This window comes from Apiospora phragmitis (genome assembly GCF_038363925.1).
Source record: "Apiospora phragmitis strain CBS 135458 chromosome Unknown utg000004l:1.0-3135199.0:1.0-3139288.0, whole genome shotgun sequence".
Classification (NCBI taxonomy): domain Eukaryota; kingdom Fungi; phylum Ascomycota; class Sordariomycetes; order Amphisphaeriales; family Apiosporaceae; genus Apiospora; species Apiospora phragmitis.
The window spans coordinates 1,120,013-1,141,740 of record NW_027117402.1 but is presented as its reverse complement, the minus strand read 5'-3'; the positions used below and the strand labels follow the sequence as shown (position 1 = coordinate 1,141,740).

The 21,728-nt window shown below is 55.3% G+C and overlaps 6 protein-coding genes across 6 annotated transcripts; 4 read left to right on the top strand and 2 right to left on the bottom strand.

The window, feature by feature from the left end:
* Positions 1 to 107: 107 nt before the first annotated feature.
* Positions 108 to 2,894, top strand: PG994_003489 (uncharacterized protein; the record flags this gene model as incomplete). The annotated part of the gene is made up of 7 exons (XM_066854898.1): positions 108 to 321; positions 379 to 796; positions 862 to 1,244; positions 1,303 to 1,659; positions 1,953 to 2,010; positions 2,208 to 2,428; positions 2,500 to 2,894. 7 exons carry the CDS (start codon positions 108 to 110, stop codon positions 2,892 to 2,894), a joined length of 2,046 nt encoding a protein of 681 aa, XP_066719176.1.
* A 1,648-nt stretch (positions 2,895 to 4,542) lies between these two features.
* Positions 4,543 to 5,345, top strand: PG994_003488 (uncharacterized protein; the record flags this gene model as incomplete). The annotated part of the gene is made up of 2 exons (XM_066854897.1): positions 4,543 to 4,930; positions 4,981 to 5,345. The coding sequence occupies 2 exons, from the start codon at positions 4,543 to 4,545 to the stop codon at positions 5,343 to 5,345; spliced, it is 753 nt and encodes a 250-aa protein (XP_066719175.1).
* A 2,990-nt stretch (positions 5,346 to 8,335) lies between these two features.
* On the top strand, positions 8,336 to 8,719 carry PG994_003487 (Integral membrane protein; the record flags this gene model as incomplete). The annotated part of the gene is made up of 1 exon (XM_066854896.1): positions 8,336 to 8,719. One exon carries the CDS (start codon positions 8,336 to 8,338, stop codon positions 8,717 to 8,719), a length of 384 nt encoding a protein of 127 aa, XP_066719174.1.
* Positions 8,720 to 9,632: 913 nt separating this feature from the next.
* PG994_003486 (uncharacterized protein) lies at positions 9,633 to 10,547 on the bottom strand (the record flags this gene model as incomplete). The annotated part of the gene is made up of 1 exon (XM_066854895.1): positions 9,633 to 10,547. One exon carries the CDS (start codon positions 10,545 to 10,547, stop codon positions 9,633 to 9,635), a length of 915 nt encoding a protein of 304 aa, XP_066719173.1.
* A 916-nt stretch (positions 10,548 to 11,463) lies between these two features.
* On the top strand, positions 11,464 to 13,860 carry PG994_003485 (recombinational repair protein; the record flags this gene model as incomplete). Its single annotated transcript, XM_066854894.1, has 1 exon — positions 11,464 to 13,860. One exon carries the CDS (start codon positions 11,464 to 11,466, stop codon positions 13,858 to 13,860), a length of 2,397 nt encoding a protein of 798 aa, XP_066719172.1.
* Positions 13,861 to 14,200: 340 nt separating this feature from the next.
* Positions 14,201 to 20,476, bottom strand: PG994_003484 (beta subunit of fatty acid synthetase; the record flags this gene model as incomplete). The annotated part of the gene is made up of 4 exons (XM_066854893.1): positions 14,201 to 14,778; positions 14,844 to 15,114; positions 15,147 to 18,408; positions 18,444 to 20,476. 4 exons carry the CDS (start codon positions 20,474 to 20,476, stop codon positions 14,201 to 14,203), a joined length of 6,144 nt encoding a protein of 2,047 aa, XP_066719171.1.
* Between the last annotated feature and the right edge of the window lie 1,252 nt (positions 20,477 to 21,728).

Genomic DNA, 21,728 nt, shown 5'->3' with positions numbered 1-21,728 from the left:
CGCCCACCTGAGCGGGGAATTGCTCCAGATTAGGTACGGAGTTTCTCACCTACTTGACGATTTCACTACGCTAACAGGTTGTATTTCCCCTCGACACATCAGCAAAGATGGAGTTATTCCTTCTGACGATCATGCGACTTGCCGGACTTTATATGCTCTATCGCTTGGCCATCTCTCTGTACAACCTCTCGCCATTCCACCCTCTGTACAAATTCCCGGGTCCCAGACTCGCCTCTATGTCCTATGCGTACGAGGCTTACTATGATTTCTGGCTCCATGGAAGATACACCCGCCGGATCAAAGCAATGCATCACAAATATGGTGAGCCCCTTTTATACCACAGCATAGACTAGCTCCAATGCTGACGTGTCATACGAGGTCCGATCGTGAGGATCAATCCGCACGAACTCCATTGCGCTGATCCGGACATGCTTGACGAGATTTATGCCGGAGGAAGTCGACCTCGGGACAAATGGGAACACTACATAGCGTTCATTACAGGGCCTCTCTCACTCTCGGGCTTCGCTACCATATCCCACGATGTCCACCGTGTCCGCAAGGGTGCCATGGCCCGTTATTTCTCCCGGGCTCAGATGCTCAAGCTGGAGGGTGAGATTTGCGATTTCACCGTGCGCACCGTGGACAAAATGCTCCGGCGTGCCAGAAGTGGCGCGTTCGACGTCAAAGAGGTCCTCAACTGCCACACAGCCGACATCATCTCGCAATACTGCTTTGGGGAGTCAATGGGCTTTACTGACCAGGAGGGCTTCGAGCCAAACTTTGGAACCTGGGTTAAGTGTGTACATGTCCTGATCATTCCCTTTACTCTTCGGAAGAAGGGGCTAATTGATTTTCCCGCAGATCGACCCTTAAAACCGCCTACATCCTCAGACACATCGTCAGATGGGTCCCTGGCGTCGGTGCCCTTGCCAACGCGGCTCCTTACTTTGCCAGATTCAAGGGCGAGAATATCCGTAACATAGTCGACCAGCAACAGGTGCAAATACCGCGTTATATCAAGCGAGCAATCTCCAATAAAGAGGACGGAAGAGTCTTCGCCGAACTGTTCGACTCGCCTCTGCTACCTGAGTCAGACAAGTGCATGAGGCGACTTGCCGCTGAAGGGTTCATTTTGCTCCTGGCCGGCACAGAGACGACTGCGTCCACCCTTTCGTACATTGTCTACCATCTGCTTTCTGAGCCCACCAAGTTGAGGCGCCTTGAAGCCGCTTTGGAAGGCATCGGTATGTTATTTACAGTTAACATCTGACTACCGGGAGGAAATAGCTAAACATCAATCAGACCTTGTCAACCCCAAATGGACAGATCTGGAGCGAGTCCCATATCTGTGGGCTACCATCCAGGAAGGCCTGCGTCTTACCCCAGGGATTGCCCACAGATCAGCGAGAAAGGCGCCAGATGAGGAGCTAGTTTACAACAAGGGCAACTTTCACTACGTCGTCCCCAAGGGAACCCCGATCGGCATGACCGCCATGATACAGAATCGGGACCCCACCCTGTTCCCGATCCACATGAGTTCAAGCCCGAGCGCTGGCTGCTTTCCACTGGACAACCGATCCACGCCCTCGAGAAGAAGTTGCTGTCATTCAGCCGCGGAAGTCGGATCTGCCTCGGAATGGATCTCGCATACTGTGAGATGTACCTGATGATCGCCGAGCTGGTGCTGCGGGTGCTGCCTCGGTCGACGCTTGTCAATACTACCGCGGAGGATGTGGAATACGACCATGACTGCATCGTGCCCGCACCCAAGAATGGCTTCATAGCCGTTGATATTATCATTGATTAGGAGTGAAGGACAACGGCTGAGATGAGGACGAAGACTGGGAATGTCTGTGTTTATGCAGAATGTGGCATTGCATCTTATCCCTTACTTTGCAGGGTGGTATTCCAAAGATGGCCGGGTAATTATGTATGACAACTATATATGACAGACCCCAGCAAATGGTATTCCCTTCCCGTATTAGCAGTTGGGCTCAGTCCCTTTGGCAGGTATGTACCTTCATGTATCTATCTTCTAGCTGAGTTCTCTCGCCATCCTTCCGACCCCAGACAGACTCCAGTTCATCACCATCACCGCCATCGTTTCAGAGGCCCATGCTGCAAATGGCCGACACGTCTACCGCCTTCAGCTTATTGACTGTTGTTGGTCTCGCCACTATCTTGATATTGCTTACTAAATTTATTAGCTTGGTCCTTGTCTACTTGCGACCGTCGCGGTTGATTCGCTATGCACATTCATCAGTCAATGGTGACGCACCCTGGGCTTTGGTTACCGGAGCATCTGACGGAATTGGCCGCGCATTTGCCCGCCAGTTGGCTGCTGACGGATTCAATGTTGTTCTTCATGGTCGTAATCACGCCAAGCTGTCCGGAGTAATCGCGCAGCTTCAACTGGAACTCTCCCGGCGTGCGTTTATGATCATCATGGCCGACGCGGGCTAGATCCCTGCGCAACTTGCCTCACTGGCTCCGAAAAAGAGAACAACGGTTACAACAATAAGTCGAATCCACCGCCGCTAGATTTCGCAGCCATCCAACAGAAGCTGGGTAGCATGAACCTCACCGTCCTGATCAACAATGCTGGTGGCGGCCCGGTTGAGCCCAAGTTTGTGCCCGTGAGTGCGTCGCTTGAGGCCGGCATGACCGCAAACATTAGCCTGGACGCCCTCTTCCCCCCTACACCTGACACGCGCGCTCCTCCCGACCCTGATGCGCAGCGGACCGTCTCTGGTAATGACCCTGAGCACCACGGCCGACCAGGGGTTCCCCCTGATCGCCTCGTACAGCGTCAGCAAGGCCTTTCTCATGGCCGCCACCCGCGCGTTGCGACTGGAGATGCGGATGGAAGAGGAGGAGGGGGGTGGCAGCGGTAGGAGCGACGTCGAGATATTGGGCATCTGGGTGGGTCGAGTCACGGATACAACATTCTGCCGGGAACCCCCGTCGCTCTTCTTGCCGAGCGCCGAGACCATGGCGGGCGCCGCGTTGGCGAGGGCGAGATATGATAACGGGATCGTGGTGGGATACTGGGCTCATGCGTTGCAGCAACTGGCTGCGGGGCTGTTTGCGATGTTGCCGAGGGGGGTGGAGGACAGGGTGTGGATGGGGATTATGCGTCGGCAGAGGGAAAGGGTGCGACGAGACCGCAAAAAGGAGGAACAGTCTTCAGTGGGAGCACTTAACCTAAGTAAGGGGTGGCACCAGTCGCAGTCGGGATGCACATCTGGGGCGCCCCTACAACCTTGGCCAGCTGGCCGTTCACTAATAAATTCTTGGTCTTTGTCCCGACTACCTATGTAAGGGAGAACACCCCAATGCACCAATGCGAGAGTTCCTGCCCCTCACGCGCAGCTGAAACTTCATAAAAGCCAGCCTTAGGGATTCACACGCATCTCGTATTCAGCACAAGGCCGCCATCTTCCAGCATTACAACGTTCAAACGTAATAATCAATCGCCCGGGCCCTTGGAAGTCATCTGCGATGGGACCAGGAAGTACTCGCAGCGCTGGAGTATAAAGTTCAAGTACATGACCCCCGGATACAGATATCGCGATCTCGCCCGTGGAGACGGATAAAGGAATGGAGACCGGACGATCCCCCCCTCTATATCGACGTGATGGCCGTGTACATCCTTACTTTCGGTCAAGTGCTGCTCGAGATCGTTAACAAAATGAGAGCACACGACTGCCAATGGTTCCTCTGGGACAAACCGTTCCATACCCCGGAAACAATTATTCGGGAAGTGGCGAAGATTCGGCAGTACCATATAGATGACAGCCCGGGCAATTGAGTACTGTGTCTCTCATACGTCTGATCTCATCGCCTTGCAAAGCCTTGCGTACTTGGTTCGACATCCGAGTTTCGTGCCAGTTTCCATTTACGTGGATATTCTCGGTTCCAATTGTCAGTGACAGGTCATTGTGTCCGACCAGGACGCCAGGCCGGGAAAATCCAGTGGAATAAGGTCGGAACCTAGTATAATGCGGCAGCGTAATAAAGAAGATCAATAGATGGGGAATTGGTCTTGGCGTTATAGTAGCGGACGGATTGGCATCACTAAGATATTACCACTGTAAAGCGGTTATCGACATGGCACATAAGGCGAGTGAAGCAATAAGAGCGTTAGGGTTAAGGTTATAATTACTTACTAGAAATTCCCGCCCTTCGCTACACCGTTGAAGATACCGCAGCCCTCCAGTGTTGAGTACTTCCGTTCATTTTTTCGATCTTGTCCTTGCGCTGTGTCTCGTACTCATCTTCGTCTGCTCCTCGTTCACCTGCGTATAGGAAGGAGTCCTCTTCCAGTGTTGTCTTTCGTTCTTTGTCACCAATTACGTAGGCTGATCTATACCAGCTACGCTAATAGAAAGGGATGATTTGATAATTGGTATCGACTAACAAGAAGTCTAGGTTGGCTTCGCGGATAAAAGTGTTAATGCGCTCGGGCATGATGCCCAATCCTTTCTCCGCGTCTCTATTAACCCGGAGCGCTTCGATGGCATTGCAGTCTGGCCGGTCGAGATGCAACATGGCGTTCATTTTCACCCATTTATTCTTGTTGCCTTGCGTGACAATGGCTTCAAGCATTTGCCTAACGTCCCGATATGGTTGGTTGTTGGATGGCTGATCCATGGGTACCATTTCGGCCAGTTTGAATACGACAGTTTCATCAAGTATGTTCCATCTGCATACTGGACCGCGCCAGTCAGAAATTTCCGGTCATCCGTGCGCCTATATCTGCAGCACTACCTTTTCCAAAGGACGCTTAGGTACCTCCAGGAGAGACACGTGCAGGACTTCGCGTCTACCAGCTCCCACGGAGTGGCCGATATCGGTTGCGGCAATGGCGTCTGGCTCTGTGACCTGCACAACGAGCTCGCCAAGGCCGGGTGTCGGCCCAGCTGGACGGGTACAACATCAACGCCGCCAGCTTCCCTGCTCCGGCCTTTCTTCCGTCAGCTATCAGCCTGAAGCAGCTCGGCATTCTTAGGCCGCGTCCGGAGGAGACCACCGGCCTCTACGACATTGTCCACAGTCGCGCCTTCGGAAGCATTTTGATCGATACGGGCGTGGCACCTTTGTTCTCTGGCGTCCTGGCCTTACTCAAGCCCGGCGTTTACCTTCAATGGGAAGAAAGTAGGGACGACAAGGTTCTGATCGAGGTATCATCTGCCGACACCCCGAATGTTGCTTGCAATGCCATTTCGCAGATTATTCTGGCCGTGACGAATGCGCGAGGCTCGGACTTCGCGTTCATAAACGAGCTAGACCAGAAGGTGAAGGACTTTGGGTTCGAGGATGTCCACATGGTGCCGTTTGAGTAGCGGATACAGGATCACAAAGGTTGGACCGATAAATGCTTGATAGTATGGGAAGAACTCTCAGTCCATTCCCTCTCCAAAGCGGAAGCAGCTCCGACGGCGACTGTCACTTGGGAATCATATTTGGATCTATTCCAGGGGGCAGTGGCAGGGATGGAACCGGGTAGTTGCTATTCACCAGGTGATAGTCATGACGACAGAAACCAGGGCGCACAACCAGCAATTTTACCCTCAGAAATATGAGCTCAAAAGAAGATACTATACCCAATGAATTCGAGTCTGCTCAGCCTCAACCACGATGTGGTCTGTTTATTGCAAATATAAGCAGCACTGAAACCCCGAGTTAAAAAGTGCCCGTGGTCTCTTGGGCATCGGGCCATTTACAGCAAACAAAGTGTCGCCCCCTGCAAGCGAATTGAAGAAGGAGTGCTGAATGGACGGCTTGGGAACGGGTCTGAGCTGCAAATACTGGCCAGCAGATGATCGTCATTTGACCAGGCAAGGACCACATATCAGGACAACAAGACAACATCTGAGCCACCATACTGTGAGCTTTCTTTCAGTTGCCCTACCAAGGGCTTCAAACCAGACTGTAAGGATGCCGACGCTGACACTGACTGAGCTAGGGGCCCACAACAGGAATTACAGAAAGGAGGAGAAGGGAGCGCGTAAGGAGGCGCTTCCTGTCCCTTGAGAGATCCAGATGACCGATCTACTTACCACCGCCACTCTTGCAGAAGTGCTAGGACATCCGACAGACTCTTAAGCCCTGTATAACAGAGTAGATAAGTACACCGAGGTAAATCACCAGCCCGGCAGAGTCGGTATGTGTTGCGTGAAATCGCAGCGGTTTGGCAGTCGGCATCCCAAGATAAATCAAGGAGAAGCGAGGGGAGACCCATCGCAAACTCGGGATGAGGTTGGTAACAAACTAACAAACAAACGTCATAGCAAACCGATCTTGAGGGTACACAAGGGATGCTGCTACCTCGCCTTGGCTGAGCCACCCATTTTTTCCAAAACCAAAATGAGCACTATGGGGACAATAAACCGAAGCGATCAAGGATATCATAGTGAGGAGGCTTCATTTCATGGTGAAGTGAATGTGTTGTTCTTGAAAGTTGGGATCATGGTAAGCTTAGATGGGGGAATGCTCTTAACCTTGCCGGGAGTGTCCCACCGCGACCTCTGTGTATCGTAAGGCTTCACTGACACATGTTTCGGTCATCCCGCCCATGCAGCCTTGCCATACAGCGTACACAGGCTCAGGTTGGCACCGCGACACAGTACAGTCGGCTCCTTTCGGCATTGGATTGCCCTGGGTACCCAAACAACCCCTCTCCATTCCGTTTTCGGACACCACATTATGCACCCTTTATGCAGTAATCAATAAATGACGATTGAAGCGTAGTACTGCATAATCCGGACAAGTCATTAATATATCTTGGTATATCTCAATGCTGAGCATCATCGTTGGACCTTCTCACTTCACTCTGATGGTTTTGATGGAGGGAGATAAGACTCTAGTGACCAATAGGGGCTGGACGACTATACCTAGGAACCGTAAAAAGTGATAACCCTATTCATGTCTCGGTCGGTGTTTTCTCGTCTTATGCAGGTAAACTGCAATCGCTTCCCCTCTGCTGACATGTGATAACGAGTTGGGGGCTGGGCCGCATATTCGGCTAATGGGGTGGCATGGTTAGATCACCGGATCGTCGTGGAAGGGTGTAGGTAAGCCCAAGCCGATTATGCAATTTGTTGCAAGCATTGGCAAAGCCCCATGCATATGCACATCAGTATATTGAACACCCTACCGGTATCTGTGTCAGCTGGCCAGACTTCGTTTCCACTCCCTTCGGAATTCGGCTGACATGTTGTACAGGCCCCTTATATTACCCACTCTCTCCATGGCTCAGGTTAATTCTGGCTAGAGCTCCAGCCGATAACTCCTTTGAAGATTGTTGCCCGTTAAAAACCCCCTATTGCAGTAAACTTACAAGCAATCGGCCTTTGCGAAGCGGCGAATATCACAGCAGGGCATCATGAGCCAAGCACTTGACCAGGCTCTCAATGACTGGACAAGCATCAAGAAGACAGCGTTCAGAGTACGACCACACATGATTTCCCACTCAATGTTACACTTTACCCGAGAAAAGAGAAAGATTTCTGGAATTACTCTTGGTGTCTTGGTAGATGTCATAACTAATATGCAGTCCGGCCCCAGGCCGTAGTGGGAGCCTCTTTCGGGCTTTCGGTACTCTCGGTATTTGCTCGAGTCTGGATCCGATTCAGGACGCGCCGGAAGCTCTCCCCCGACGACTACTTCCTCTTCTTCGCTGCAGCGTGTCTTGTTGTCTCCACGGCTCTCCTCTATCGCCTATGCGACCAGCTGTACCTCGCCACGGCTGTCCAGAAAGACAAGACTATAGTTTTGGAGCTCAATCTGGCCGAACTCAACGATCTCATACAAAACGGAATGAAGGACTACTCCACATTCCTCATTCTCGCCTGGACCACGACCTTCTTCGTCAAGTTCTCCTTTCTGGCCTTTTTCAGAGAACTTGTCCATCGCGTTGTCAGCATACAGTACTATTACTGGTCCGTAGTTGGCTTAACTGTGGTCTCCTGGATGTTTCTGGTTGCAGAACCGTTTATTCTTTGCCCCTATTTCGGGGCGGATTCATGCAAGTAATTTGGTGCTCCATAGTCTGACTTATCATATAGTAACGGATATGTAGATGCGTGTTTTGATCCCTCTAGAAACCTACTCTACGTATCAATGACTGGGCTGGTTACAGGACTGGATGCACTCACGGATATTCTTAGTAAGTTGTAGTAAAGTCGAACCTCCCCTGATCTTTACTAAACCGGTTACTGATACGTTTTCCCCAATACCAGTTGCGAGCATCGCTATAATCGTTCTTCATCGCGCCAAGATACGCACCAAACAGAAGGTCAGTTTCGGGGTGTTCTTGTGCCTCAATCTTTTCATGGTCGCCCTGGCCATTACCCGGGCGAGCAAGATCAACGGGGCGGCCGGGGTCGATGTGCCGTGGGAGTTCTTCTGGCAGTTCATGGAAGCATCCGTCGCGGTACTCATGGGCTCCCTCACCGTCTTCCGCACCCTGCTCAGCTCGAAGACGGGATCTTCCGACGAGCGCGGTCGCCCGGTAGCCGCACCACCGGGAGGCCCGTGGCCGCATGCGCGTCCGGCGTATTATGTCTTCAGCAGCCTCGGGAGGAGGAAACGACGCGCCGACGCCGCCGATTTGGAGGCTACGAAGAACGGCGGCATCCCGGAAGTCCCCGGCGCGACCATGACGGGCTTGCGGACCTTCATCCGGCGCCACGACCGGGGGACGACGTACCGTTGACGGGCTTCTCGCAGCAGGAGACGGTAGTGGATCACGACGAGGGCCACCAGCTGATGACGCACGGTTTGCTTAAAAGTAACATATCACATGCCAGCGGCACGAGGAGTTGCTCGCAGACTCGGAGAGATGAGGTCTCGCCGCACCTGAATTGAAAGAGTAGCTAACTAATACGACACCGGGATGGTGCACTGCGTGCTAGGTGTTATTACTTGGATATCACTCTATGGATGAATTAACGGCATACATGATCAAGGAGAACGAGAAATGGGAAACAGCCACGAGATTCACGGTGCGCTCTTATTATTACGAAGATGACGATGATACGATGTGCACGCCTGTTATGATAGAGATAGCATATAAATAAAAAGTACGGACACCCATAAGGAGAAAAGTAAATTAAGACGACGCGAGCAGGATTTGAACCTGCGCTCCCGAAGGAAATAGATACCTAGAATCCATCATTCAATTCTAGTCTATCGCATTAGACCACTCTGCCATCGCACCCTTTCTTGAACGGATGTAAAGGCTTTTCTGGTGACAAATCTACTCGTGTGGGCATCTATATAGCAAGGGAACCAAATTTTCACAAGCAGTTGAGACGTAGATGGGTAAGCTTTGCAATGAGGAGGATCAGACCGGAGGGCGCCAGGTTGTGGATGACGTGGAGTTCCTCGGCCGGTCCGGTGGATCGGTTAGCTCGACTATCTGACTGTAGCAGCAGCGTCATGGCTCGTCGGATAGCTTGCCAATGGTCGATCTTCAACGCGCAGTCGCAGGTTTAAGCTTGATGGAATGAGAGCTCCAATGGCAGGACATCGGATCCCACCAGGAGATGGAACTGGAAATACGGTGGCATTCAGTCACCCCCGAACAGGGAGCATACAATGATAAGTCAAGTCTAAGATTGCCCGTCTCATCTACAATGCGACCGCAGGAGGCTCTGCAGATCTACGCTTTCCTCTCCCAGCTCATACATAATCCACTCATAGGTTGCCCACTGCACTGCGTTGACGAAAAACGCCCTCACGCTGCAAATCGTGAGGCCCCTGAAAAACACCCGCATCCCGGCCTCTCTGTAAGCCTCTCTTGCGATTTCCATCGCTCCGAGGCGACGCTGAGGCTTTGTGGGGTCGTCAAGCAGGGGTCTTGAGGCGGGATCCAGTGTCTGGGCCTGAACCCGCGTCTTGATGACATCCAACGGAAAGATGCTCGCCCAAGTCATCACGCCAGCGAGGCCGCCGCAGAGCAGCACCTTCGCGGCCTCTTGGGAGAGGGAAGTCTTGTCCTCTTTCGGCGTGGCCATCCACTGCGTGCCCAGCTCGTACGACCAGAAGTAGAAGCCGTAGCCGATGCTGTCCCGGAGCGCCGTCACCGCGCCGCCGAAGTAGAGGCCGCGGACCCCCTCGTTCTGCAAGATGCGCCGCGTGATGGCCCAGCTGGACGTGGGCGACGTCGCAAGCTGCGCGCGGCACTTGATGAGCTCGGTGGGCGTGCTCACGGCCCAAGTCGCCAGCCCGCCGATCGCGCCGGCGAGCCAGGTGGTCCAGAGGTTCGGCGGCAGCGCGAGGCCCTTGTTGAGGGCCGCCTCGCTCCGGTTGTACGAGACGAAGAGCAGCGCGTTGAGGGCGCCATATCCAAGAATGGGCGCCGCGGTGCCCGTGATCAGTGAGGATGTGCTCTCGAACTGCCGGGCAAAGGAGGCCGCGGCCGTCTGCCCGGCGGTGAGGGACTCCTTGGCCTGTAGGCGGACTTTGATCACGTCCAGCGGGTTGCCGATGATGATGCCGATGGCGCCGCTGATGTAGCCGGCCCAGAAGTCTGCCGACATGATCTTGACACCAAAGGGGGCTGATATGATTTAGACCAGGTCAACAATCATTGTTGCTGATGTAGCACTGGGTTAAATTCCATTTATTAACTGAAATGTGCCGCTCAGGGGAAAAAAGAACGCAGGAGACTGGACATAGCCGCTCCGCACTCTTCACATGTTTTGCCCCGCGATCCGCTAGGTTAGTGAGGGGCAGGAGGAACGCCAGTACTGTGCGGGGAGCTTGGGATTACGTTGGCGTACCCTATTGCCGCATTTTCTAAGCTGCTGCTGGATTGGACACTGGTACTGGGAGCTCTATGCTGGATACTGCTTTCTAGCTTGCGAGAAGAAGATCAGTTTTTCCCACTGACCCACCTATATCTAATTATATATATGTACTTACCAACTCACCCTAAGATATTACAGTGCTTATGAATCATCAGGTGGCGCTATCGTGTCTAATAGGCTGTAGACGATCAAAGGGAAGTGGTGGAAACACATTGAACAATTCTAGTAGGTACTAGCCTCCACTAAGTCACATGACTCGGCGCAATTGACCTGCTGTGGAAGTCGCGTCGCGCCTTCCCAAGTCAACAAAGCTCATATAAGCATTATATTCTTGATCGCTGGGCTGCACCACGTCAAGTGCTAATCTGGAAAGATGGAAATTTCTCCAACTGTGCAATGTATTTCGTTCTGTTCAATTAATTGTCCTTTGAATTGTGTCTTGTGAGCAATGCCCAAGTTTTAGGGAAGAGCGACCCTCGTCCAATCTATTTCCGCCGCGCTACACAGCCTAAGCTACCGCGTCTTGTCGCCACTTTCCCGTTCCAACATCTCTCGGTGGCAATCCGACACAGTTCGCCGGAAAATTGGTACAACTGATCTTTTCTCAACACCAATCCAACCTGCCCTTTGAAGAGCCTGCCCCAGAATGGAGACTCCCAAGAAGACGCCTGTGAAATTACCACCAGGCCCGCGATACAAGGCATCGGATTCCGTTGATCGACTGGCAAAGCCCTTCAAGTGCCCCGGCTCAGCGACCCGCACTCCCACCGCCGACCGACCCGCGCGCAAGAAGAGAAGAGTTGACTACAAGGGCACCGATGGAGATGCAGACTCGGCCGACAAGCCATACACCAATGCCGATCGCTTGGCCCTAGCCAATCGTGATGTGAATCGCTTCCCTGTCTTCCAGCCTAAGGACAAGGACAAGGTCTTTAGAAAAGCCTTCGCCGTTCCTTTCGTCAACAAGGACACTTCTGCTTATAACCCGAACCGTCCGCCCCCTACACTGGGTCTACGGCAGGGTGCTGTGTTTGTTGCCAAGCCGCTGCATGATCCGGTCGGAGAGTTCGCCATTGTGTTGTACGACCCAACCGTTGACGATAAGCCGAAAGAGAAGCCCAAGATTGAAGAGAAGCCGGCGGAGCCCGAAGTCAAGATCGACGAACCCATTGTCCACAAGAGTCTCGCTGAGATATTGGGGATCAAGAAGAAGGTCGAAGGCGAGCATCCCCGAGTGCCTGTCGTCATCGACCCGAGGGTGGCCAAGGTATTGCGGCCACATCAAATAGAAGGTGTCAAGTTCATGTACAGATGTGTCACTGGAATGATCGATGAGAAGGCTCACGGCTGCATCATGGCCGATGAAATGGGTCTGGGCAAGACACTGCAGTGCATCACGCTTCTGTGGACGCTACTGAAGCAGTCACCAGACGCTGGAAAGACCACCATCCAGAAGGCTATCGTCGCCTGCCCGTCCAGTCTGGTCCGAAACTGGGCCAACGAGCTTGTCAAGTGGCTTGGTGCAGATGCCGTCACACCATTTGCTATCGATGGCAAGGCTTCAAAGGAAGAACTGACGCGCCAGTTACGTCAATGGGCAATCTCATCCGGCCGCGCAGTGACGCGACCGGTTATTATCGTCTCATACGAAACCCTCCGGCTGAACTGTGAGGAGCTTAAGAACACTGAAATCGGTCTCATGCTATGTGACGAGGGTCATCGTCTCAAGAACGGCGACAGTCAAACCTTTACAGCCCTCAACGCTCTCAACGTCAAGCGACGAGTCATCCTCTCTGGAACTCCCATCCAGAATGATCTATCGGAATACTTTGCCCTCATCAGTTTCGCTAACCCGGATTTGCTTGGTACAAGACTGGAGTTCCGCAAACGCTTCGAACTCCCCATCCTGCGGGGTCGCGATGCCGATGCGTCCGAAGCCGACCGAAAGAAGGGAGATGCTCAAACGGCCGAGCTTTTGAGCATTGTCAACCGGTTCATCATTCGCCGCACCAACGATATTCTGTCCAAGTACTTACCTGTCAAGTACGAGCATGTCGTTTTCTGCAACCTTGCGCCGTTTCAACTTGACTTGTACAAGTACTTCATCACTAGCCCTGATATCCAAGCTCTTTTGCGTGGCAAAGGCAGTCAACCTCTCAAAGCTATCGGTATTCTTAAGAAGCTCTGTAATCACCCTGATCTTCTCAATCTTTCCGATGATCTTCCAGGCTGCGAGAAGCATTGGCCGGAAGATTATGTACCAAAGGAGGGGCGTGGACGAGACCGTGACGTGAAGCCTTGGTACTCAGGGAAGATGCAAGTGCTTGATCGAATGCTTGCACGTATTCGACAAGACACCAACGACAAGATCGTGCTTATCAGCAACTACACCCAGACACTGGACATATTTGAGCGTTTGTGCCGCAATCGTGCATACGGTTGCCTTCGCCTTGACGGCACCATGAACGTCAACAAGCGACAAAAGCTCGTCGACAAGTTCAACGATCCTGATGGTCCGGAGTTCGTCTTCTTGCTTTCTAGCAAGGCCGGTGGTTGTGGTCTTAATCTCATTGGAGCTAATCGTCTGGTTCTCTTCGACCCAGATTGGAATCCGGCTGCCGATCAGCAGGCACTTGCCCGTGTGTGGCGTGATGGGCAGAAGAAGGACTGCTTTGTTTACCGTTTCATTGCCACGGGAACGATTGAGGAGAAGATATTCCAACGTCAAAGTCACAAGCAGGCTCTTTCATCTACGGTCGTTGACTCGGCCGATGATGTTGAGCGCCATTTCTCGGCGGATAGTCTTCGAGAGCTGTTCCAGTACCGCGGAGACACGAGGAGCGACACCCACGAAACTTTCAAGTGCAAGCGCTGCAAACCTGATGGTAGACAATACATCAAGGCTCCTGCCATGCTGTACGGTGACACCAGCAGCTGGAATCATTTCAATCCCGCGGCTTTGAAGCAGATCCAAGACTTGTTATTGAGGCAAGAAGCGGAGGAGCCAGAGGTGTCCACGGTATTCCAGTACATTTCTCATTGATCATAGTTTGTTCGAGACGGAGGTTCTGCAGTTTTAGACATGAGCGTCGGCGTTGAAACCACTTGCTAGATTAGATATCATGAAGGGGCTCTGCATTTGCATGGCTTACGGCGTTACGGAAGAGAACGGGAGACGATGAAGTGAGCTGGCCAGCTCTGTGTACGAAATACCTGTTCACTTTACATAATGAATTGCATCCAATTGACTACCAAAACTCCTTTAAACTCCGAAACCATACTGAAGTGTCTTAAAGACGCAAGAAAACAAACGACTCGAAATCTGGACGCCCGCACGTAATGTACAATGTGACAGGTGCCCTTTATAAGGAGCTCCTTGAAGCTCATACGGCCACCGTATCTCGAGCCAACCCCACAACCCACGAATCCCATTCCTCCAACACCTTCTGAATTCGCTCTGAGCCCGTGATACGAAGCGACTCCTCAAAGTATTCCCGGCTCAGCTCAAATGGCTTGCCTGTAACGTTGGGCACATATCTGCCCACCAGCTTTTCCGGACTCAGCCGCGCCACGTCCAGGTTGTCGAGCAGCACGCGCCGGAAAGCGTCCATGCGAGGCCGCAGGTACGAGCTGTGGAAGGGAACGTCGACGCCCGAGAGCGGCACCGTGGCCGCGCCGCGCTGGAGCTGGACCTTGGACGCAGACGCGATGCCGTCGTAGGCGGGTGCGAGCTTGGCGATCAAGTCCTCGGTAAGGTCGGCCAGGTCCTCCTGGAAAAAGGCGGAGCCGGCGGCTTGCTTTTTTACGGAGTCGCATACGCGCTGCAGAAGGTCTAGGGCTCGGAGGTCGCCGGCGCATACGTATTGGCCGTTGCGGATGTTGAGGTTGACGACTTCTACGAAGAAGCCGGTCTTGGATTGAATCCTGGTGACGAGATCGCAGAGGGTCGCTTCGGTGAAACCTAATTGCCATAATCATTAGCAAACATTCTCAATGGATTAGGGGTGAAAGAAAGGGGTAACTTACCCTTGCAAACTCTTGACGGATCGACAGCCGCCATGGCAAAGGCACTGCGCCCGAGCGCGTCCCTTTCCACCGCGCTCTGCATCGTCATGCCGCGACAGAAGACGAAGTACAGCAGGTTCTCGAAAGGCATGAAGTCGGTAAAGGAAGCCAGCGCTGCGAACTCGCCGAGCGAGTGGCCCGCGAAGTGGCACCCGTCCGCGTCCAGGACGCCGTGGGCCTGCATGTCGCGGATCACGGCCATCTCCATGATGGTCAGGGCCGGCTGCGCGAACTGCGTCGCGAACAGCAGGCCCTTGGGGACGCGTGCGTGTACGAGGTCGAGCGCTCGTGGATCTCGGGGAACATGGGCCGGCGCTCCGGCTTCGCGCCACCGCCCTCGGCGGACGAGGCGGGGGTCTCGTAGTGCATGGCCATGTAGTTCTGGCGCAGCATGCGGCCGCGCACGCCGCCGAACCGGACCTTGATCTCAGTCGGGTTGTGCCGCACGATGTCCAGGATGCTGACGCCGAACTGCGCCAGGAAGTAGGCGTCGGCTTTGTCCCAGAGGGCGCGCGCCACGGGCGAGGTCGCGTACAGGTCCATGCCCATGCCTTTCTCCTGCGAGCCCTGGCCTGTGAAGACGACGGTCGTCGTGGGCTGCGCGACGATGGCGAAGCCCACGAGCACTTTCCGGTCGCCGTCGCCGTTCTCGTTCTTTTTGGTCACCTCGATGTCGACGTGCATGCGCCCGGCCTGCATGGCCGTGTGCCGGAGGGTGACTTCGAGCGTTTCGTTGGGCAGGACCATGCCCACGAAGGAGACGTCGTATTTCTGGATGCGTCGCGGGTCTTGGTCCGCCATGTGCTTCTCGACGACGTGGCGCACGACAGCGGAGCAGTACATGCCGTGCGTGATGGTGCCGGGGAGGTCGACGAGGTCCGCGAATAGGGGCGAGGTGTGGATGGGATTGAAGTCGCCCGAGGCCCTCGAGTACGGTTCGTTGCTCGCGGGTACGGCCAACTGGGAGACGTGCGTCGAGGCCGCCGAAGGGAGCATGTGCTGCCGCTCGGAAGCCACGACGCGTCCGTGGCGCTCCAAGTACGACAAGACGACATTATTGTGCCGGGAGTCGCCCACGTGGCTATGCTTGACGATCGCGATCGGGGTCAGGTCGCCCGCCTCGGACCGGACGAAGACCCGGCCCGAGGTGTCCACGCGGCCGTTGACGGCGTCGGACCACTTGGTGAAGGTCTGGAGGTGGAACTCGAGGGTCAGCTCCGTGAGGTTGAGGTCGTTCAGCTTGTTCTTGTCCTCGAGGTGCAGCCACGGCTTCTCGGCGATGACGGCGATGTCCTGCTTGGACGACATCTTGACCTCGTAGGACGGCTCCGTCTTGCGGGCGAAGGTCGCGGCGTAGTCGGTGTAGGCGCCGCGGAAGAGGAAGCGGGAGCGCACGGTCATGAAGACGGGGCCACTGCTGCTGCCGCTCTCGGCGTGGGGGCGATTGCGGCGCAGCTCACACACGACCTCGACGGTCTTGCCCGAGTCGCCGATGATGATGGCGTTGACGTAGGCTCGGCTTCTTAGCTCCTCGCCCAGCGCCATCACTATCGACGGCTGCGTGCCATGGCTTCGTGTCATCTCGTACGCGTTGGAGAGATGTACCAAATTCAAGACGTCGCCTTGGACGGGCTCTTGGAGGAGCGCCTTGCATATGGGGCTCCAGGCCGCGACGATGGCGAAATCCATTGGGACTTGGCCCTCCAGATGGCCACCTATGTAGCCGATGGCACGGTTGAACGCGCGCACGCGGGCCGTGTCAACGATGAACGTGTCCTCAAAGATGGCCGTTTCAGGCGACGCCAGAGGAGCCTGCCTCATTCCATCCATACTAATATCAGGGGACGACGATGTCCACAACTGTCGGTACATGGCAGAGATGCGCTCGTTCCTATCATGCACCACTTCGCTGATCGGGGCGAAGCTGCTGTGTGGCTGGTACTCGAACGCCAAGAGCATCGAGACGGGCTGCAGCTGGCCAGTCACGTATGTAAAGGCTTCCAGACGAATCTCGTTTCCGTCCCGGCAGATCTCCACATCCAGCCGGTCTCCTGCTGTAAACAGCCGGAGGAGCTCACCACTAAACTCGACATGGCTGACATCGAGACCTAGCACAAGCCTCCGGACGGGGTTGGTGACGAGCTTTTGGCCGCGCAGGATGAGAGGGTTTCCCAGCAGGGCGTTGAGCCAACTGGCACTAGGGCCGGCCAGGAACGCAAGGAGCTCCAGTTTGCGATCCGGGTGGATATCGGCTGAACCATGCGTAATTGTTTCGTACGCCGGGTATGTGTTGAAGCCGGTCTGGAGAAACTCCTCTCTGGGAAGCTCAGTGCGTACGGCTTGTAACATGTGCTGAAGTACCCCACGGTTGATCCCATTCAAAACGTCGGCGACAGGCTCGTCGATATGGCAGGTCTGGCGCGCTGCCACGGACCCATGGAGGATGAAAGTGCGGCCGGCGTCTTGGCCTACGACGGCCTCGACATCTTCCGACTGCCACAGGGAGTCCTTCTTGAACCACGTCTCGAAATCGTCGTCGAGCGCGGGGATGAAAGGCACGGGCTTCTGGCCTGGCCGGCGGCACAGCTGCATGAAATAGTGCGCGTCTTCGGAGAAGACTTGGGTAGCTGCGGCTGCTGGGAACGACCTCTTCACTTCGGCCACGGCCTTGATGGGGTTATCATGGCAGAGGGCGTCGGAGATAAGGGGCTCCATGGCCTGTGAGAACCTTTCTTCTATCCGAAGAATCCAGTCGGCGAGGAAGCGAGCATAGCTCGGATCAATCCAGCGACAGCGCCCAATAAACATGAGATTCACCGCCCGGTCGCATACCTCGCCGTAAGTCATGTCTGCGACATCACAGCTGCGCCCGTCCGCCTTCCTTCCGAACCAAGGCCGCTGGAAGTCGGCATTGAGTTTGGCAATGATGTAGTCCCTCTTTGCACTTAGAATCGGACCTCTTTTCTTCTTCTCTAAAGAGAAGATAGTCTTGTCCATCTCGGACCAGAACTGCGCGCCTCGCGTCGCGACGACGTGGATCGGCTCTCCCATCTCGCTGACGACGGATACAATGCCTCCGGTAGGCCCTCGGTACGTGCCCTCCCAAGCCTGGTCGTCGACGCCCGCCGCGGCAGCGATGGCGGCTTTGGCGCCGGGGCTGGTTAACGCCTCGGCGCAGGTCATAACGCGACTTCCGAATAGCACGCCGTCGAACGGTATCTTCACCCTCCGGCCGCGGGCCAGACTCCAGTCTCCCGTCAAGTAAGGGATGACGTCGTCGGCGCAGCCGAATCCGGAGCCGGCCACCAGAGCAATGTTCTCGCATGCCCGTATTTCTGCATACGTCTCCAGAATAGGCGCGTGGAAATCCTCGGCGCTGTGGTGGCCACCGCCGCGGCCGCCGGTCCACTGCAGAATGACCGGGAACTCTGGATGCCGCCGCGCGATCTCGACCACCTGACGTATCGACGCGACGGAGCCGGGCTTGAAGGCGATGTGCCGCATGCCTAGGGTCGTGATGTACTCGCTCGCGACGTCGGGCGACGGCACGCCCCCGCCGACCGTGAGGCCCGTGATGGGGAATCCTCGGCCCGCAGCTGGCGGATCAGCGGGATCTGCCACGCGATGGCCTTGGGGCTCACGTAGATGACGTTGATGGTGATGCCGCGGCCGGGCTCAGCAATGAGATTGCGCAGTTGGTATAAAGCCTTGCGGAGGCCAGCGGCGTTGTGGTAGCCACCCGCGGCGAACTCGACGTGGTACCCCGCGTTCATGACGGCGGCCACGAACTCCGGGTGCGTCGTCGTCGGCGTCATGCCCGCGACGAGGAAGGGCGGGAGACCCAACAGGCGGCTAAGCTTGGTGGCGATGATGGGGCCCGACGCCGTCTGGACGACGGAGCCGAGGTTCGCCGCCGTGGCCCAGGCGGGCGGCGCGTGCTGCAGGTCTGCCTCGTCGGGGGAGAAGACCTCGTAGAGCGAGCCGAGGTCGGATTCTCTGCCGCTCTTCTCCAGCTTGCCGGCGATGAGGACGCGCGCGCCGGTGCCGGCGACGTTTCGGTGCGTCAGGGCGCCGACGCCGCTGGTGCCGCCGGGGCCGAGGTCTAGGATGTGCGTCGCGTCGGTGAAGTCGGTCTCGGCCCAGAAGACGGGCTCCGAGGTGATCATGCGGACGAGCAGCGGCACCAGGTTGCTGCTGCCGCCACTTCTCGTGGTCTCGGAGACCCGGCCCATCAGCGACTGCAGCGCGGAGCCCTTGTGGCAGTTGTTCACCGGGACGCGCAGCTCGCTCGCGCGGATGGACAGGCCCCGCAGGTCCTCGTCGATCAGGGGCACCGCCTCGTCGAGCAGGCTGCAGTGGCACGGGACGGTAATAGGCAGGAACCGGATCGCGGGCGAGGGCTTGCGCTGCGAGTAGGGCACGCGGGCCTGCGATTGGGCGTCCCTGGCCGAGGCAGCCTTGAGGGAGGAGATCAGGGCGGCGAGCGTGCGCTCGGGGCCGCTGACGACGAAGTTGGAGCTCGAGTTCACGAGGGCGACGTGGGCGCGGTTGGCGGCTGGTAGTGTTTTGTTCAGCCGGGCGAGGTGACTATCCAGCTGGCGCTGCTCGATGTTGGAGATGGACAGCATGGGCGAGGCCTTGCCGTGGCCCTCGTCTTCGAGGCGGGCCACGATGTCTTCGGCGAGCGCGTGTTGGCGCCACACCTGCTGGCTCCGGGCGCCGATCCAGAACAGGATGGTGACGGCCTTCCGCGCGGCTGCGGTGTAGGCTCCCCAGGTCTCGGCGGCGGCCACGGCGGCTACGATGACGACGCCTTGGGAGTGCCCGGCGAGTCCATGGAAGAAGCCGGGGAAGTCGGCGGGGGTGCCGTCCAGGCTCATGCATATGGCCTTGAGGGTGGCCAGCTGCAGCAGGCCTATGAGCGGGAAGCTGAGGGGGGCGGTGATGAGGTAGTCCGCCGAGGGAGTTGACTCGGGGTCTTGGAGCCACTTTTTGACCTGCACGCCCTCCGAGTAGAGATGCGATATCCTCGGGTCTTGTGAGAGCGTCTGTAGTAGTGATTCTAGGTCGTCAAGGAGGTCCCCCAAGAAGGGCTGGTAGGTCTGGTGGATGTTGCGTAGCTCGGTAAAGTAGTGCTTGTTGTTGCCCTGGCCGCCGAAGATGGCGTAGATGCGCGAGGCGCCTTGGGCTTGCGAGCGGACCAGGGCTGTCTTGGACTCTTCTGGTAGGCTCGGGAGAAGGTTACCGGCGCTGAATTTGGCGGTGTAGTAGTTGTTGATGAGACGTCGTCGTGCATCTTGTGTTAATTCAGTTCCGGACGCCGCGTAGATGTGGATGTTGTGTCGCTGCTGGACTTGGGGCTGCACATGCTGGTGCCAGAGGTGGCTTGCTAGCTCTTGGTGTGTTTCTGTGTCTAGTCTGGTGGATGTGTATGTGATGAACAGACATACTACCTCGATTGGTAATAGGGGTGAGGTCTCTTCGCCATGTTTCAGGGCGATGTATGATGTGAACTTTTCCCGTATCGGTTCGACTTGCTGTTGTAAGTGTTGAGGAATGGACGACAACGCTCTTGGAAGAATATCTGATGGCATGATGACGAATGCTGGTCGTGGCTGTGGTGAGGTCTCCCGAGCGAAACCAATGTGCTGGCTTGTCATTTCTATATTGGTAAGTATAGTGGTGGCCGGGTTGTGATGGCAATGATGTAAGTCTACTCGGATATAGACTTGCCTAAGTCATAACCAAGCACTTTATCAGCATGCCAACTTGTAGTTAAGCCTTATTGGCAAAATCTACGAGATAGGGAAATCGAGCCAGTCAACCGGGTTCATGCAGCAGAGGCTTCAGCCCGTCTAGATTGCTACAGCAAAGCTACTCCAACCCGAGTGCTCGGATCCCATTGGATACAGTCACGTTCACTGGTTCAGCAAAGGGATTATTCACAGCGCCAGTATCCGCATCTACGCAGGCAACATGAATCATGGATGTAATAATGCATGGTCGAGTTCACTGTTATTCAAAGGGCCCTATCACACCCCATCCGCTTTCCTCAGCACAGCCAACCTGACGCCCCGCGAATGCAGCAATTGAACAGTAATCGATGGCCAGCAGTTCTTTCTGAAAGTCTGCTACAGGCCATCTATCATCACACCCCTGGTCTCACCAGCTACAATAAGCCCGGCTTTCCTCAGCAAGCTTGGATCTACTCCATAAGCCCAGCTCGTTGAGACTGCTGTAGACATGGAAGCGATGGAAGGGCAATCGAGACGCAAAGGCCTATCCTACAGTAAGGATGTGAGCAATGTGCTTTGACGTGGGCGAGATCAGCAAATCCCACGTTTTGTGTCGTTCAAGTCGTGGGATCCGTTTCAGGGGTTCGGATGAGATGAGTAAATCTGCACTTCGACTTACTGACTCAGCCTAGAGAGTTCGGAAGATTTCCGAGTCTTTGCTGACCGATTTGAGAAAAATCGCGGAATAGTACCGGCACATTTCTTTTTTGTTGGCGGGCAGAGTCGAGGTGAGACACGGTTGACTCGGCCGGCTCTCGGGCGACTCGACGCCCGAGAGATCGCCCACGTGTATAGTCAATCTGGTAACCCCATTGCTTACTGTATAGACGATGGGCCAATCACCGGCGGGGCCTTTCTCTTGGTGGGGCTATAAGCTGTTTATTTTTCGACAGGGGTTGGGGGTGCTTGCTCGGGCCCTAGATATGATCATATCCTTGCCCATTATCAAACAGAATTGAACCGAGGGCCATTCTTTTCGATTACTCAGATGACTTGGTCCGCCGGCTGTCGTTGAACTGATTATAGTTTCTCGTGCACATGGTAAAGTAGA